Below are 19,939 nucleotides of genomic sequence, written 5' to 3'. Positions count from 1 at the left end.
GCTAGACCAGGCTAACATCCGTCACCGCCAAATTAATATGGGGCTCAGATAACAGGCACCAACACTTCTCCTATCAGCACAGAGGAGTGTGTCCTCTCCATGAACCCGGCTTACTGTCACACATCTCATACGAGCACAAAGGCGATCATAAAGAGGTCTGAAATGGCTTCGAGTCGACCCTAGATTATGAAAACCGCAGAAACCATCTCAGTCTTTGTTGATGTGACACATTAACACGTCATGATATAAACACACACACACACACACACACACACACTAATACCCAACGACACACAAGGATAAAGATAACACCAACCCTGCGTTAGACGTGAATATGTGCACATGCAGTCGTTCACATGAAGATTCGTTATGTTTTTAAAACCACAAAAAACATCTGTTGGTGCTGTTAGCTTTAAGAGAACTTAAAGACAAACAAGCATAAGAACAGGAATTTATTGGGTTATTATGGCTGCTTAGTATTAAAGGACTTTCATAAAAGAGGAAATAGGTTGTCTTTAAGCAAGCACAAATTAAGATTTCTAATGGTCTTCTCTAACTTGTAATACTTGTCATGCAGGGAAAAAGCTTCATCCGACATGTTCTCCACTCTAACAGTGTTGATGCTTAAGGTAAGTTTTGTGGTTTCCATGTCACCATATTCACACTTTTGAGTAACAGGTTTATACATCAATGAACGTGTCAGATTTATGGCCTACGGAGGTGCTAGTTGGTATTGTGAAAGAGGAAAGTGTTGACATGATAGTTGTTGCTTGTTCATATCAAAATATTTCACTCCTGCATTCTTAAAAATAAAGTTGCCTAAAGGTGGTTTTTGCAGTGATGACAATGAACCATCATTTTTGGTTCACCATAGAACCTTACAGAGAACAGTTCTTAAAATAACCATTTTTTTCTTAGTGTAAAGAACATTTAATAATCTATAGAACTGTTTTTCCACTATAAAGATCTTTTTGTGCAATGGAAAGGTTCCATTGAAGTTCTTCATGGAACCATAGCCTAGATGGCAATTCATAATTTAAATGGACTAATTTTTATGTTCATACTGTGAGCCGTGGAAGGAAATTTGTCAGAATGAGAAGTACTGTATGTGTATATTGTCCTCTGGTGCCATCTGCCAGTAACAAAGCAGAAGTAAAACATCCCATAATTCACAGCAGGGGCTCAACCAATAAGAAAATAACAGAAACTGGGTCGCACAGCTGAGTCTGTCCATGAAAGAATGCGCATGGCCACAGTGTTTAAGAATACGAACACATAATGCCTCAGAGTTAGACTTCCTGGCTGCTGAGAAACTTTGTTGTTCAGGTATGAAAGGGTTGATCTGAAATGGCAATCTCGCCCTCCTCCCCCCACCTGCCCCAGATAGATAAGTGTCACCTTCCTCTGTGTGTCTCAGAAAAAAAAGATGATGCAACATTGTGGTAACACTCAAACAAAGAAAGAGCGCTCACTCACATGTGGTTTCTGCACATAATAACTGCAAACACAAAATTTTTCCTGTCACGGACACGGTTAGGTTTAAAGGCAGGTGGATGAATTTAGGGAAAGTAATGGCATCTCAAATTATACTTTAGGTTTGAATACGAGACATTATTCACTAAAGCCTGGTTTCACAGACTTAGATTAAGCCAGGATTAGGCCTTAGTTAAATTAAGACATTTAAGTAGCTTTTATAAACTTGCCTTAGAAAAAAACACTACTGGTGTGCATCTTGAGACAAAACAATGGCACGGACATATTAAGATATTTCAGTGCAAGTTGCTTTCAGTTAAAACTGCTCAAACATGCATTAGCCTGGGACTAAGCCTAGTCTCAGACTAAAATGTATTTTTGAGCTTTGTTCAACTCTCAGCGTAAAACTGCATGTGGTGTATCCCGCAGATGTGTGATGCTTTGAGATTTAAGTCAAATTAGACCTGTAGATCAATCATTAGTGAAGTGAACACTGAGTTCTGTAAAGTCCCATTGTCCGATGATTTAATTTTCACTACAAGTGAATGTAATGGAGGCCAGCTAGAAGTCACTGTGCGAGTAAACCTCACTCCTCTGATCTCAATAGGCGCTCTAGCAACAGAAGCTAGAGGCTGCAGTCTTTAGCTTCCTTGTTAGAGCGCCTGACTCTCACCCTGGAGACCCGGATTCGAGGCCCGCACAGGACCTGGGTGGAGGGGTTACACAGGCACTTAAACTCCACTTATGTCAAGTTCCTGTGTTTGGAGAATGAGGAGTTTCTTGAAACTGTAATGAAATGGCTTGCATTGCCCTGACATGCAGGATTCACATAATTCTACAAAAGAGGAGTGAAAATTAATTATGAGTAAATTGCATGTAATTGAACACAAAAGGTAGGCCGATTTAATCAATTGATGTAAATTTACATGACTGTTCCAATGCAGCTGGTACAAAGCCTCACATCTTAAAGTAGGCTAAATGATGACATAATTTTTATTTTTAAGTTAACTATTCCTTTAACTGTTGTTTTATAGAACTTGCAAAAGTCAGTTAGTGTCAAATGCCTATCTAAAAAATATTGTATAGTCTACAATGTCTTCAGTAAGAAGGACTTGAGATTTGAATGCAGCTCAATAAGGGATGTTTCCTTCTGACACATTTCCAAAGAAAACCACAGCTGTGTAGTGATTACCGGATCATTACCGCGAATCGGTTCTTTCGAACACTTTGTTTCAATGAACCGATTAAAAAACATCACGTAATTTACATCACGTTGTATTTTGGAAATCGCGAGCTCCCTAGTTAAATGAGTCTGCGAGTAGGCTAGTTAGTCTCGAGAACAGCAGGTCTAAATTGGCTGGTTTTGCCTCAACCGATTGCGAAGATCTGGTTCAAAATAACTCAGGGATCGGATAACTTACCTAACTTACAACACTTCCTGGACTCTCCTTCACTGTACAGAGTTGTTCATGTAAATAGGTGGAAGGATTTATCTACAGCTTAGTGTTTGCCTGTTACTCTTCAGACATGTATCTTTGTAATCGTATCGTATTTATGTGTTGTGTGGTAAGTCATGCCTTTAAACATTATTAAATTTAATGTAGCTATAACTAGCCTAGCTGAAACAAATATAGTACGTCACATCGACTATTTACTAGGGGAATAACGTTACGGAAATCTATGGACTTGGTTTGTACTATATTTGTTGATTGTATTCAAATCAGTTAAAAAAAATAGCCAATTTAATGCCGTTTTGTTGAAAATAATATTGAATGCTAAACATGAGTTGGTTTCACTTTCGATTTCATTCTGAAGCTATTTGAGGTTGTCACTCTGGTTTATCCAACTAATGGTTAACAAAATATATTTTTAAAAGAATATTTCAATAAGAAAACATAACTTTAATTTCTTATTTTATTTGTAAAATGCATTTTGTTCGTGTGTCAGATGTTCGCTGTAGAGTTGACAGAAGGCATGCGCAAGAGACGCGACGCATGCAAGTACGGTCCATACCAGCATGAGGGGAAAACCTGCTGCCAATGTCCAACTGGTAAGATCTTAACGTTATATTTTTGTTAGCGAGGTAGACTTATTGTCTTAGCCTATTCCACATCAAAAGTGTAGCGTTAGGGTCTGGAAAGGGTTATGTTAATGTATGCAGCAGGGCTTTATTTTTCTTTTTTCTAAAGTGATTTTTGTTTTTCAAAACAATTTTTGTTTCCACAGACTGTGGAGTGATATGACAGACCTGAAAGTAGCGTTGTCTTGGGCAACGGAGAAATAACATTTTTAGCAGCCAGTAGTTTACTCTCATTGACCAATCAGAATCAAGTATTTCAGAGAACCATGTAATATCTTTATTTAAAAGGAATAAAGACAATAGGATTTTCTCAAGGGTTTATGCACACAAATGTATGTGTTTGTGTGTGTTGCAGGTTCCCGGGTCTTACGTGACTGCACAGACACAAATAAAACGGCTTGTGATCTGTGTGAGTTTGGCACCTATTTGGACCACCCGAACAGTGATCACAATTGCTGGCCTTGTAAAATATGCGATACCGACGGTAGGTCTTAACATCTTATCCTCAGGTTAATGGTTATTTTGTGCAAATGTTGGTAACACTTTAGATTACAGCCTGGAAAGTAGCCTACTGCGTAATTAAAGGATTAGTTCATCTCAAAATTAAAATTTCCTGATAATTTACTCACCCCAATGCCATCCAAGATGTTAATGTCTTTCTTTAGTGGAAAAAAAAGGAAAAGTTTTTGAGGAAACCATTTCAGGATTTTTCTCTACACAATGGACTTTAACCGCAACCAAATAGTTTAAAGGTCCCATGGTTTTTTAACATTAATATGAGTTCCCCTAGCCTGCCTATGGTCCCCCAGTGGCTAGAAATTAGATTAGAAATAGGTGTAAAGAAACCAATCCTGCTCCGCTTTTGAGAAAAAGAAAATCTGGAATCTTCCCCGTATGCCGTCATACGGGGAAAGGTTACCTCCCCTTTCTCTGCTTTGCCCGTAAAGAGAATTTGTCATGCCCATGAGAAAATGAGCAACGCGAGTTCGATATTGTTTTTTCCTCGAGAGACATCAGATTTGCAAAGGAGCGAAGCATGGCAGTTGCTCAGTGTTTGGATGTACAAATGAACACAAAAGTATTTTTTTTAGTTCCTTCATCCGAGCCTCTGAAGAACCAGTGGGTAATGTAAATTTCTGATGTGTAATAGTTCAAGTTCAGACAGATAATCTTTCTCTCAAAATCGTTCAGTACTGTTTATGCATCAGTAAATCAAGCCAGTGACTAAAATATCAATTTCACAACGTTTCTCTTAGTTAAAAAATATACAAGCGATCACAGAACAATCCCTTTTCAATCGCCCAAGCTGTCAATCACACAGCGCAAGTCTGTGTGATTGACACAAAACTCGTTATGAAATCAATGACGCTGTTACACTGCACAACGAAGCTCTTACTGTATTTACCTCATGTTTGCATTGGTGAAAGCATTAGTGAGAGTGCAGAAACTGCGTTGCAATGATAAGATCTTCATTCACGTGATCATTAGACTGTCATCTGCTCAATGCTCGTCACTGCAACCTTTTATGTGAAGGGAATAGATCTAAATACTTAAAAAACTTCTCACGATTAGTTAATCTCGATAGCTAGTAAAAATGTATAATAGCTGTAATAGTAAAACTTTTCGAGAGAGTTCCACATGTAATGCTGGCTATTTCATATGCAAGCATGTCAGCCAATCACAGTGGGCGTTTACACCGAGGTCTCGCAGCAGACACGCCCCTTCAAACAGAGCGTTCAAATCAGAGGCTAAAATCAGGCTAGGAAAAATTACTTTTTACCTGTTTAAAAACATACTAACATTATAAGGGCACCCCAGGAAACATTAGAAAATAATAAAATAATCCATGCCATGGGACCTTTAAAGGAGAACTCCGGGCAATTTTTAAGTTAATCTTGATTGTTATACCTTTGTGAGTACTGTCTAAAGAAAGAAAAACGAACCGGATTGGTGCTTGCAACACGGAGCTGTTACCGCTAATGCCCAGAGCTCCCACTCAGTTAAACAGCAGTTATGGGGGCATATTCATAAAGAGTGTTTTTGTGCCTCTAACAGACACAAAATGCAATTAAAATGTATGTCCAACATGAACAGGGTCCTTACATGACAACAAGATGCGTTTAGCAACTTAGCCATCATAGAGCAACTTAGCCATCAAAGAGCTCAAATTCAAAGGGCTTTGAAGTGCTTCAAAGGGCTCTGCACGATCCCAGCTGAGGACTAGGGTCTTATCTAGCGATACGATCGGTCATTTTCTAAAAAATAAATACATGTATATATACTTTTTAACCACAAATGCCCATCTTGTATAATCTCTGAGATGCGCTACGTATTACGTCATCACGTTGGAAAGGTCACGAAAAAAAAGAAAAAAATAACGAAAAAAAAAAAGAAAGATGTCGGACGATTTTGAAGTTGGAGGAGAAAATTAGATGCATTTTTCGCCCTTCCCTACCTTTTTGAACCAGAGTACACAGACAAATAACTTAGACAGGTGACATGACCCGTGACCTTTCCAACGTGATTACGTAATGCCAGAGCAGCACAAGACGAACAATTGTGGTTAAGAAGTATACATTGTATTTTTTTTTTTTGAAAATGACCGATCGTTTCGCTAGATAAGACCCTAGTCCTCAGCTGGGATCGTGCAGAGCCCTTTGAAGCACTTCAAAGCCCTTTGAAACTGCATTGATTTGGACTTCAACAATTTGGTTGTGGTTGAAGTCGATTGTGTAGAGAAAAATCCTGAAATGTTTTCCTCAAAAAAATTAATTTCTTTTCCACTGAAGAAAGAAAGACATGATGAAAAATCATGAAAGATCTTGGATGGCATTGGGTTGAGTAAATTATAAGGAAATTTTCATTTTGAGGTGAACTAATCCTTTATTAAAGCGATTTTACAGTGCAACTTTCAGTGGAAAATTATAGTGTACCTATAAAGTACTTGCATAAAAATTATCTGATTTGTATACAAACACTTTATTATAATAAAAATAAATAAGAGTATAAGGGAACAACATGTAAAGTTTGGGGAATTAAAGGGGATATTTATACTGTAGCCTAAGTATTATAGAACTAAGGGGTACTTATTCTACTATTATGATACAACAATCACATTTGGAACCAATTTAGCAAGAACATGCACTGCGTACATTTTTTAAATAATGGTGTACCAATACATTCTGTATAGGCTTTTAAAAAATTACAGGGTACATATTGCATTTATACAGTAATCTTTTTAACAAAAGTGCACTGAAAACTAAAATAATTGCAACTTTTGCTTAAAGTTTGCTTGGGGAAAGATACTCTTGTTTCATGTAGTGGTGCTTGTTACTATGGTTGGGTATTGACACAAATTTCACGATTCGATTTCGATTTACAAGCTTGCAATTCGATTTGATTTCGATTCAATATTGATTATTTTGGATATCAGGTACAATACATGACAAATATTCTCAAGGAAACAAATCTCTTAACTAATGCTGTTACTATGGGAGTCAGTTGTAGCCTACGCTACTAGGCTTCATAGCCAACTATAATACTGAAGGTAAAAATTATCTGATTTGTATACAAACACTTTATTATTATAAAAATAAATAAAAGTGTAAAGTTATATAAAATATAAACATTTAAATGGTGGCTGTCATAAAAACTTGCCAGATTTATTCAAACATGCATTAAATATTGAAGAACATATAATGAATATGTAATATGGTGCATTTATTTAGCAAAATGCTTCTCTCTATAGTTCATTTTTCTAGCTGACTAACGAGTTTATGGTTCACTGTATTTGTTTTTTCTGAGGTAACGTTAAATGTGAAGTTACATGACATTGTTTACAAGCTTATTTTCCACGGTTGAAACACTGATTGAGCGATTCTATGTGACATGATACAGATTTCGATATGTTGCACACTATCTTTTAACACACTTTCAGATGCTCATTCATGTTTATTTCACGCTGTAACTGGTATTAAGGCGGAAGAGAAGTACCGCTTCTCTTGATCTGCGCTGCGCCAGAGCGATCTCGCGCCACAGCACCAAAATGGTATTTGTTTTTGAATTTCGTAAGAAAATGGATGTAATTTTAAATCTGAGAATTTGTTTCATATCAATAGTAACAAAGCACAAAGATCATTGCGATTTATAGAGAGCCTAAGTCCCTATCCGGTGGACCACCATGGGACCTTATTTCGGAAAAATATTGTATGGTAGTCAATGGCGAGAGACAACAAATATTTTGATCTCGTTTGAATTGTGCCCTGAATTACACAAATGATGTTTGTCAATTTAAAAGATACATTTTAAAGTCAAGAAAGTCGCAGTTTGATGTAAAACCGTTGAGGTATACGACTGTGAAAAATACGTAATTACAAAGACTACAAACCCAAAAGGCGCAAATGTGACGTCATACCTTTTCTCTCAATGAATGAAGCTAACTTTACTGAAGCTAATGTCTGTAATTTTTTTCTATAGTCTTACGTTATAATCGTAACGTTATGCTGTCATGCCTGAGTGTTTTGTACCAGACTGCACACATACGAGCAACGGATCTTGCCATGTTGGTGACGTACATAATGCGAGACGAGAGATGTAGTTCATTGAGCGATTTTCACATAAAACTAAATGTTACACTTCTGTTTTATGACAAACTGCGACTTTCATAATTATCTTTTGAATTGACAAACATCATATGTGTAATTTAGATAAGTTGTCTCTTGCCATTGACCCTACCATACATATTTTTCCGAAATAAGGTCACATGAGCCGGAAGCGGAGGGGAGGGACCTAGGCTCTCTATCGGATGGGATATGCGCTGCCTACAATGTTCTATTCATTCATCAAATGAAAACAGGATGACTAATTGATTCTTGGGATTTAAAGTCGACAATACATGAAATCAAAATTGACCCTATTTACTTTGTTAGCGCATATTTGGCTACTAGTCTTGTGGTGAACAATTAATCCGTGCAAGTTAATACAAATAATTGTTTGCCGTGGTAATCTTTAATCAAAGTCTGAAAAGTTACTTGCGGCAAAGAGTATAGAAGAACAAGAGGCGAAACTCTGATGCTTTTTTGGTAACAGCCACTAGGATGAAAATGCCAACTGGACAACAGCACAGATACACAGAAACAGACAGAATGACAATGAAAGAGAAGTGCTCTAAGCGATCTCACACGTTTTTTAGGCCAAAACATTTTTTTTTTCACATACCGCAAACATCTCCTCACTATCCGCTAGCTGCCTGTCCCCTGAACACACTGTAAAAAAAATGCGGTCTCTGCAGAGAGCCCAAGCTCCACAAACAGCAGCAAAAACAAACTGATCAATAAACAGAGCAACCCGCAGCACGAAACATAACAAACTGTTCCAGCCAATAACCGACAAGAATGATGTGGGGTGGGGTTTGGGTATTGCGCAGATGAGGAGGAGGGAGGGTCTAGCTAGCCTCCGTTTTGTTTGATGATAATTCAAACATCAACCGAGATCACTTAGAGCACCTTTAAAGGCTGATTTAAACTTCTGCGTCGGACCTACGCCGGAGCCTCTACGTTGTAGGCAACGTGCTGGTTTTCGTTTATACTTCTGCGTCGTTGTCCGCGTTGACGCGCAATTACACAGAGGGAGCGTGTGAAACCCGAGGGAGGGGTTCTAGCAGACCAACAGCGCACAGCGCTTGCGTCCGCGTAGAATTGACGCGTTGTTACATTTTTGGAGAGGTGCACGTCAGGGTACACCGAAGGGTACGCACTACACACAGCCTACGACGTAGCTACGCCGTGAGTTCGACGCAGAAGTATAATGAGGCCTTAAGTCATTAGTAAATTTTATGACACCTACAGTAAATTTTGTATTGTCTTATACGCGTTTTATGTTATCAGTTGTGGAATCCAACCATTCAGTAGGTATTTTTTTTAGCCTACTTTATTGACTATTTCCATTTTGTGCAACTTTACACATATTTACTGTTACTATTATTAGTTACTATTGCTCCACTAGGTCTGAAATAAATAAATATATATATATATTGTACGTTTAAATTCCCTGGATCCCCCTACAAACATGATGCATCGCAGTGTCTGTTATCCCCTAATTGGCTTTTTTTTAAAAACATTTTATACATAGTCTTTAACGTACATTAACGGGGACACTATACTGTCAAAGAGCACCGTCCTTTGGATGAGACGTTAAACCGAGGTCCTGACTCTCTGTGGTCATTAAAAATCCCAGGATGTCCTTCGAAAAAGAGTAGGGGTGTAATCCCGGCATCCTGGCCAAATTTGCCCCTCAGCCTCTGTCCATCATGGTCTCCTAATCATCCCCATATACTGATTGGCTTCATCACCGTCTCCTCTCCACCAATAAGCTGGTGTGTGGTGGGCGTGCTGGCGCAATATGGCTGCCGTCGCATCATCCAGGTGGATGCTGCACATTGGTGGTATTTGAGGAGACACCCTTCCATGTGTGAAGCACTTTGAGTACCCAGAAAAGCACTATACAAATGTAAGAAATGATTATTATTATTATTATTAATATAAGACATACTGCAAAAACAGTTTACTGTCAAGCTGTTAATTCCTGTTATTTATTGTCCAACATTCCTAATTTTTCTGATGCATGTCCTTAATTTAATTTCATATGTTGGTATTAATTCAGTGTTTATAATGCTAATACTTGAACTTGAATAATTTCAACCCAAACTGACATTTATAGAGAGCAAAGGTTTTGTGAAAAAAGTGGTAGACTTAAACATAAAGTCTGTCAAATAAACTGTTAAAAGGATTTGATGATCACTAGTCTAGTGATTGTACATTATTCTGTGTTGTCATCATTCAGGTTGGATTTCAGCCTACTTTTTAAATATTTTTTTAACAAAGCAGCTGATATAGCGATAGCGAGAAGTTAGTGGACTGCCGAGTCTCTTTCTCCCCAAAATGGCGGAAGCGTAGCGCTGCTGTTGGGCGCTGGTGTTGCAATGGAACGTTCTATTGGCTTTCACTTCTTGTCAATATAAGTTCTTTGCTTGCGGTCTGGAATGGCGTTTCCTTTTCTGATGACGTAGGTTTGGCGGCTTGGGTGGAAAGCGCTTTAGTCTGCTTTGAGCGAGAGATGGAGAGGAGGAGCGCTAAAGTAAAACCCTGCCCTCTGTTCAATATTCCGTTTCACTTGGAAATACGTCACAACACTGGAGAAAAGTTGTTTGCAACTTCCGGTTCACGCAGACTTTAAGAATCAATATCGGTTCATAAAAATGAGAATGATTAAAATCGAGAAATCAATATTTTATACCCAGCCCTACTTAAAACTGCTTTTTAAAATCATCAATTTATTTCAAATGCTTAACTCTTGACCGAAAGTAGCACGCCCCCCCCCCCCCCCCCTTGTTTTTTTCTTCTCTTGCTTGGCTTCTTCCTTTTTCTTTCTTTCCACTGATGAATCTGAAGGAGAAATCATGTCTATTGCTATTCTGTATTAAAAGAAATTGGAATATACCCAGAAATATGTCAACACCATTTACTCATCTTTTACCCTCATGCCATCCAAGATGTATACGACTTTCCTTCTTCAGATTATCACAAATGAAGGTTTTTAGAAAAATAAAAAATACATCTCTGGGAATACTTATAATGCAAGCTCATGTGTTCCTAAAACTTGGAGCATCAATCAACACTTACTGCAATAACTGTAGTAATCCATACGACCCCAATGGATGTATCAATGTCTTCTGAAGTGAAACGATAAATGTTTGTAAGAAAAATTACAATATTTTAAACTGTAGACTATCGCTTCAGACCAACTGTATTAAGTTGTTTTTCAAATAAAGGTTTCTGAGTCAGTGATATTAGATTGTGTGTATGTATTTTTATTGTACTTACTCACCCTGTAACTACATGGAACAAGAGTATTTACTAGTATTTTAAAAAAAAATCAATAGTTTTAGCTTTACTTGCCTTGAAACATGTAAGTCCAAACTTAAACATCTGCACTTTTTTTTTTTTGGATAAAGATTACTGTATAAATGCATCGATATGTACCCTGTAATTTTTAAAAAGCCTATACAGAATGTATTGGTACACAATTATTACAAAAAGGTATGCAGTGTATGTTCTCGCTAAATTGCTCCCAAATGTGATTGTTGTATCATAATAGTAGAATAAGTACCCCTCAGTTCTATAATACTTACAGTATAAATATTTAATTCTCCTGGTTGTTACCCCTTTATTCCACAAATTTTACATATTGTTCCCTTATACTTGCATGCAAGTACTTCATAGGTACACTATAATTACCCAGTCAACCACAACTTGGAAAATATTACTCCAGGTTTCTAATGCCAGAGGTGGGACTGTTGTCAAAGGGTGAATCTTGAAGCTCTAATTGAAGGACAGGCAATAAATGTCTAATTTGTGATTTGTCTCCCTGCTTTAGCAAACATGGAGTTGGAAACTAAATGTTCAGCGTCCTCCAACACTGTCTGCAGGTGTCAGACGAACCATTACTGTGACCAGGGTGTCCAGTGCAAGATCTGTAAGCCTTGTGACACGTATGTAGTCAGCCAAAGACCCTTTTCTGTCTGGACAGAATGACAAATGTGTGTGTGAAGAAAGTTATAATGTTAGTATTAATGGAAACCAATGTTCCCTCTAAAAAGCTGTGTGCAGATGCGCACTTGTTTTGCTCCCACACAAATCACAACAAAATACTTGCAGAAGCCAGACTCCGAAATGTGTGGGGAAAAAGCATGTCCATTTTGGTTTTCACTGCAAAATTGAAGCTGTGTGTGCTAATTCCTCATATAATGGCTGCATCCATCCGGATTTCAGGGACTGTGTCCAAATCAAAAAGCCCTGTCTTTTTATCTATTTGTTTATGACTCCCCGTTAGCGTTCAGCATTTATACAGTATTTTGAAAATTTGCTTTCAGCTCAGTATTCAGTCTTTGTTGTGTTCATGTTTATCCAACAGGTGTGATGAAGACAACATCGAATGCAATGTGTGCAAAGATGCCAAAGTCGCAACGATGTCAAATGGCATGTATATCCACAAGCTACACACATCCACAGGCATAGCCAAAGGGATAAGTTGTTAAAATGCTCCTGTTCCCAGTGCTCTTCTGTATACACACAAAGTATAAGATGTGACTGGAAAATTACTCTAAAAAAGCTTATGCAGTATAAACACAAAGTACAGTACAGGGGGTGGTAATGGACAAACATCTATGGTTGCTTCTGTTCCAGGGGCCATTGCGGCTGCTGTTTTGGTTCCGGTAATAGCCATAATCTGCCTGGTTCTCTTTTTTTTATGGAAACACAAAAAGAGCAAGGTCAGAGTGCCTGAGGTAATTTCTCTTTTTTTAAGTGTCCATGGCACCCTTGTGGTGTTACAGTGGAACTGCATATTAGTTTGTGTGTGTATTTCTAAACATTTGTGCCTGATTGTTTGTCTTTTTTTTCTTTTTCATATAGGAATATGTAGAAGTAGAACTCCTGAAAGGCAAGTGTGCTTGTACTTTTCATCTACATCAAATATATATATATATATATATATATATATATATATAAAATATTTCCCTTTTGTTTATGGAAAATATGTTAATCAACTGCTAATTATCAATTGGTCCCAAACTTGCCCCTTCTGGGTGGTTAATTCAAGTTTAATTAATTAATTCAAGCTACATGCACTGGATTTTAAGTTTCAGAACATTTGAACTATTTAATTATGTTATTTATTCAATGTTTAACTTTGAAAATGACAATCACACAAATACATTTTAGCATTTAAACTATGCTGTCCCAAATTATGGTAACATTATGGTGTCATGGCATGAGAAATCAAATTTGCTCTTTGTACCATTAAAACATCCTGCAAGTTTCAAACGCCCCTCTCTTTTTAAACTAAGCCTTTATTTTACCAAGCTGTGGGATCTGTGACATCATATCACACGGGCTAATACATTTAGCATATGACTGCCTCTAGAGCAAGACAATAGGCTTGTTTGAGATGCGCCTTGCCTCGCCTGAAATGTAGGCGGCTGAAGTTAGGGGAGGAGTGAAAAAAGTGCAGGCAAGCCTGACAGTTTTCTCTTCTCGCAGTGGATCTGACACCTGTGAGATCAAATATGGATATCGCGGGATTGACGCTCGTGCACAGTGTTGCTAATAAACTGGATTCTCCAATGGATAAACTCCAAATACGTTTATCAATAATTTTTTTCTTTAATACAGACATGAGTTTATATATATATATATATATATATATATATATATATATATATATATATATATATATATATATATAAATTACATAATCCATATAGAGATCGCACTGTCAGAGAGTTTGTGAATATTCACACATAATTTATACACATAAAACACGATATCAGAGTTTGAAATTCAAATTCATTTTAAAAGGGAGCAATACATCATGGTTGTTTAAACCAATGAGCATTAAGCTGTGTCGTCAGCAAGTAGTTTCCCATCATGCTTTTGATCAGCGCAGTCGGTGGAGAGCAACTGCGCTCGACTGCAGAATCCGACATGTGCTCCTTGCGGTCGCGAGGGTTTTTTGACATACGTCAGCATGACATCAGAGCAAGGCGGACTGCACTCGGACACATTTCTAACTGGCATGCATCTCGCGGTGATCACCGTTGATCGGTTTTGCGCAGATTTTACTCATCTCAAACAAGCCTATTGATGAATCATTGACATCAATCGCACCACAAGCCACACCCACTGCCATTCAGTCGCTTAACGGCTGACTGCTTTCTACTCCAGACACGAGTGTTGCGTCAATTATAATCGTCCATTATAATCACTGCACTGTATACACTAAATACAGTATACAGATGCATGTTCAATCCCTGACATACTCCACGTGCCTGAGTCTACTGACAACAGGTCAAATGGAAGTGTAAACAACGTGTTCTGTTTAAACAGCTTTAAACAGGACATCTGTGTGGGGTCCCGGATCACGTCGAAGGATTTAGTTTTTTTACTCCCTTATCTTAGTCATGTGCAATAACGAGTGATACTTTTTCCTATGCAATGACATTAGTCAATCATTAAGTATGTGTGCCTGCAAAAACAATTAACATTATAAGTGAACCTCAAGGAACATATTAAATAATAAAAGAATCGCATGTCATGACCCCTTTAAATTAAGAAAAAGCAGAATTTGAGATTTGGTTCAGCAATGTGAGGTTAATGTAATTTTTTTTATTTTTTTATTAAGCATCGATTTTGGCTTTTTTTGCTGTGGTTGTTGTTGGGGGGGAATTTTAAAACAAAAAAAATATATGTTATTTTGTACACTGTACCTGGAAAGTGCACGGAGGGCAAAAAAAAACACAAAACATTTAAATCCGTGGTTCCCAAACTGGGGGGCTCGAAATGATAAAACGGGGGTCCAGCAAAGCTAAGGGATAGCGTACAGTCAGCAGATTGTTATGCAAAATAAACTTGTTTGGGGTGATACAAGACCTCATTGCTAAATGATCCCGCTTGTTCAGCCACTTGCCACAAGTTATTAATTGAACACAAAATATTAATTTGACATTTTATTACATCAAGATGACACAATACCCGCTAGATTGCGTGATTGAAGAATCAGAATTGAGTATTGCAGGAAACCGTAGAAAGTTATAGGCTAAATGAATGATGCGTGTTCTGCACTTGATATTTTTCTCCACAAAAGGGGGGCCCGGCAGAACATTTTTAGGAACACTGGTTTAAAAAATAGCAGCATGAAAAACTTAAATCAGTGATTATGTTTTTTTCTGTGTAGAATTGGACCTGAACCCTTACCTGTCAGAAATTGCTGATCATCTGAGCTGGAAAGTGATGAAACGTGTTGCTTTGAACAGTGGCATGACTAAAGCTTATATTGACAATAACGAGTCTAACTACCCTAATGATGCGAGAGAACAGACCTATGGGCTTCTGCAGGATTGGTCCCAGAAACAAGGTTTATATAAAGCATACCCAGCTCTCATCAACACTCTTCGTAAAATAAAGGAAAGAAGAACAGCAGATGAGATAAAGGAAATCGTTGAGAAAAGACAGGCTGAAGCTCAGCCATAGACTGAACAAGAGATGTACTTCATTTTTAACATTGTGTATTGCGCGCTTTACCTTGCCAAAGGTAGACACGGCAGGCAAAAACATTTTTATTTTTCACTGGTCAATTTTGAGATTTTCTTTCAGACTTGTGGTGAAAAAAGTCCAAAATACACATTTAGGTATTTATTTTACTACACTTCTCCTAAATTCAACAAAAGTTGGCGTTTTAAATCATCCCGCAGATATGGGTCAATCTTTGGTTGGTCAAGCAAAATTAGCCATTTGGAAGGCTTATAAAATTGAAATGGAAGGACACAAAGTTAATATGGTGAATTTATTCAAGGCCCTGGTTGAATCTAGGATAAGATTAGAATATTAATTTAATCAAATAAATAGTAATCTCCTAATGTTTGAGAAGAAATGGTGTGTAAACAAAAGTTAAATTTTTATAGAAGGTGAAGATCTCTTGTTTTAATTGGTAATATTTTGATAATGTTTTTTAGATGTTAAAATGTTAATGTAATGTTTTTTTTTATGGTGTAATAAATTGCTTTAAAAAGTCTCTCTCTCTCTCTCTCTCTCCCTCTCTCTCTCTCTCTCTCTCTCTCTCTCTCTCTCTATCTCTCTCTCCCTCTCCCTCTCTCCCTCTCCCTCTCCCTCTCCCTCTCCTTCTCCCTCCCAGTTATACACTTAGCAGTATACAGAATAAATTTCCATAGGGATTTGTTAATTAATCATTCCTGGCCTGATTTATGTGACATTTTAATAAAAAGAATATGGCTAAAATATATTTTTTTAAGGCTATGGACAGTATTTTGATTTCCTAGGTAATGAAAGCATATATCCTGAAATCCCTCTGCATTTTTTTATTTTATTTTATTTGAACACCTGGCTTTATCATGTTCAGATCTATCTACCAAAAATATATGCAAAATGCCTAATTTGCATAATTATTCATACACATTTTTTATATACTTGTGTAAGTAATCAACTGAGGAAGTTTCATGGTGATATCTATTATTGACAATGTTTACCCTATTCACCTATTCACCTTCGGTCTCGCCTTAACAGTTATAAATAACAGCCATATATTGTTGGTTTTAAGTTTCATATTGAGAAATAATTTGAAAATACCTGGTTTATTCAGGATGCCCCAAAATAGGTCAATTTAGAGTGATTTGCAAAACAGAAAGTCAAACAATCAGAATAATTTATTCTTATTTCAGTGTCATTACTTTTTTTACATAGTAAACCTCCACCCTGACTTTATTAACATGTAAGGTAACTGTTTTATTATGTTTATCATAGGTATGCTTTCAGAACCGTGTCTTTGTTTACAATGCTACAGTCTGCATAGGCTGGGTAAGTTCCCTTGAAACGTGGAAAGGCATGTTTCAAGTAATTGCAGCCCTGTTTGCTGGGGACATCTGCTGTATAAAACAGTGTGATCCGGGAGCAGGGAACAGAAGAGGCAGGAGTCCAGCTGCAGGTCAACAAAGCAAACCTGGCTTGGGTCTACTACTTTGTAAACAACAGCACATATTTAGAGTGAAACTGAATAAAAATTTGTTGGTAACACTTTACAATATGGTAGCATTTGTTATCATTAGTTTACGAACTAACAATAAAAATTCTTCAAAAGCATTCATCAATCTTAGTTAATATCAACATTTATTAATACATTATTTAAATAAAAAGTTGAATTGGTTAATATTATTGGCAACGCTTTAGATTACAGCCCGGAGAGTACTGCGTAATTGAAGCGATTTTACAGTGTAACTTTCGGTAATTATAGTGTACATACTTGCATTCAAGTAAAAAAATCTCGCTAAATTGCTCGCAAATTGTTGTATCATAATAGTATAATAATACCCCTTAGTTCTATATAATATAAAACATTTTTTAATTCTCCTGGCTGTTACCCTTTTATTCCCCAAACTTTACATATTGTTCCGTTATACTTGCATGCAAGTACTTCATAGGTACACTATAATTACCGAAAGTTGACTAAAAAAGTTTCTGGAATATATGATCTAATAATTATCCATGACACTTCAAACCTACATGTAAAGAGTTTATGCTTGAGGAAGAAGGCAGACTCTGGACTTTATCACTGTCATTACGTAAACTACACTTCATTGATGTAAAAAATGAAACCTTAGACAGAATAGAAACTAGAGAACAATCGTGAGCTGACGTGTTTAATGACTGTTCCGGTAGATAAGAAGATGGTTTTATGAGCGTGATCATTATAAATACAGAACAATCTCAGCAATCCAAAACATTTCACAAGACAGACAGAAGAGCATAATGCTTCTTAAAAAAACTGTTAATAATGGCAGAAACTCTCGCTGTGAGGAGATTTCAAAATTTCTAAAGATTGTTCTCAAAGATGAGTAAATATTCTCTTTATTTTACCTCATTTATGCAACATGAATAGCATAGCATAGCAATAGAAAAATCACTCAATATGTGTTAAGATGCGTCACATTTACCGTTGTTTGGTGAATTTTCGTGGGGGAAATCCAGTCATTTCAATAAGAATCCACGTGATCAAAAGGTTTTGCAATAGGTTTAATTTGGTCAGATTTCACAATGGGTTCAAGTTGGTCATGTGGATTCACCGTGTTGACCAAGAGAAAGCTGTTTGGTTTCAACGAGACTTCTGTATGAACTGCGCTTCATACATCTCTACACTATTGGCTTTATGCACAGCTGCACTACTTCCTGAACTTCAGGCAGCTCCTTTGTTTCCTGTCTGCCATTATTGGACAAACTGATTAATCCAGGTGTGTCTGATTATTGTTGTTGGTCAGCCACACCTGGATTAATCAGTTTGTCCAATAATGGCAGACAGGAAACAAAGGAGCTGCCTGAAGTTCAGGAAGTAGTGCAGCTGTGCATAAAGCCCATTGGAAATAGACTTTTGACCGTGAAATTTCACCAAATCTGACGTCAGCTTAAATGTATTTGTGTATTGTACATGCATTATAAAACATGATTTTTTAATGTTAACATTTTTTTATGTATTAATTTTTGCATGATATATAACAGCTATTCATATAATACCAATAGCAAGAAACAAGGTAACATTGTTTTTTTGTTCATAGTATATTAATATTGTGGCTTTACATTTCTCATGAAGAGTATGTTGACAGGAGCCCATGTACAATTGTATCTGTAACAATTTATATTTAATAATTCTTTCTTTTTTTCTGTATAAAGATATTTTTTAACAACATTTTAAAATGGCATTTTATAGGGGACTTTTTATAACAAGGGCAATGACAAATTATCAAAAAGTGTCACACTTCACCTTTATTCACACCCTGTATTTAAGACATTTAACTAGCACACTATGAAGTACTAGATATAAATAGATTCCCCTATATATCTAATTGCCAGAATAACTGTATAAGCTGATAAGGATTTCTCTCTATCCAAGCATAGGTCACACTGTAAAACTGCAGCAATTTTCCATCCCATTGCCTGTAATAAAAGCACTTGTTAAATGGAACTTGTTACCAAGTTATTCAATAAATCTGTTTATTCCTTATGACTTAATTTACGGTTTCTGTTCATCAAGGAAAGAGTTAACTGACTTTAAATACACACTGAATCTGATGAAGAGAGAGATAGCCGCAGAATCAGCTGGAAATAATAAAATGTTTTAAAAACAGTGAAACTGACTTTGTAAACAGCAGCAGCACATATTGAGAGTGAAACTGAATATAAATTTGTAGGTAACAGTTTACAATATTGCATTTGTTATCATTAGTTAACTTCATTAGTTGACATAATGATGATAAAATATACCCCTAAAGCATTCATTTAATCTTTAGGTGCTGTATGGAGTTTTCAGCGGCATCTAGCGGTGATGTTTCAGATTGCAACCAATACGTTTACAAGCGAGGGCTCCTGCGCGTGCTTTCTTTAGTTTTTTATTATTATGTGGAGTTTGTGTTGGAGTCTGTATTGTGCTAGTCGTTTCTTAGTATTAGCAGACTCCATGTCATAAAGTTGCAGTGTCGTCGCTGTTGAGTGCAAAGTCAGTAGACGAGGCGAGAGGCGAGACGCTCGGGAGCGCGCATGCAGGTCTCAGTCACGTCACTGGATTTCGCGGCAAATCCGAGCATCACATATAGAAATAGGAATACTTGCTTTCAGAGGAAATAGCAAAACCCGCCAAGTGGATCATTTTATTGTGAGATTACAACCCCTTCACACACACACAGGTAATAAAAAATGTATTCATTTTAGTAGAAAAACTCCATACAGCACCTTTAAAGGACAAGTTCGGTATTTTACACTTAAAGCCCTG

At 36.9% G+C, this 19,939-nt stretch overlaps 1 protein-coding gene across 1 annotated transcript; it reads left to right on the top strand.

Moving 5' to 3' along the window:
* Window positions 1-2,687: 2,687 nt before the first annotated feature.
* Window positions 2,688-16,208, top strand: fas (Fas cell surface death receptor). The gene is made up of 8 exons (XM_079632409.1): window positions 2,688-3,039; window positions 3,421-3,523; window positions 3,909-4,037; window positions 11,987-12,101; window positions 12,524-12,588; window positions 12,796-12,896; window positions 13,024-13,051; window positions 15,344-16,208. The coding sequence occupies exons 1-8, from the start codon at window positions 3,001-3,003 to the stop codon at window positions 15,637-15,639; spliced, it is 876 nt and encodes a 291-aa protein (XP_079488535.1). The 5' UTR covers window positions 2,688-3,000; the 3' UTR covers window positions 15,640-16,208.
* The last annotated feature ends 3,731 nt before the right edge of the window (window positions 16,209-19,939 follow it).

Source organism: Phoxinus phoxinus (assembly GCF_949152265.1).
Source record: "Phoxinus phoxinus genome assembly, chromosome: 13".
NCBI lineage: Eukaryota > Metazoa > Chordata > Actinopteri > Cypriniformes > Leuciscidae > Phoxinus > Phoxinus phoxinus.
The sequence above is the reverse complement of the archived record's forward strand: the minus strand, read 5'-3'. Positions and strand labels throughout refer to the sequence as shown.

Coding starts and splice junctions, on each gene's coding strand:
- fas (XM_079632409.1), top strand. CDS start 3,001: ATGTATCTTTGTAATCGTATCGTATTTATGTGTTGTGTG. Junction 12,102..12,523: donor ATCTGTAAGCCTTGTGACAC/GTATGTAGTCAG, acceptor TTTATCCAACAG/GTGTGATGAAGACAACATCG. Junction 13,052..15,343: donor AGAAGTAGAACTCCTGAAAG/GCAAGTGTGCTT, acceptor TTTTCTGTGTAG/AATTGGACCTGAACCCTTAC.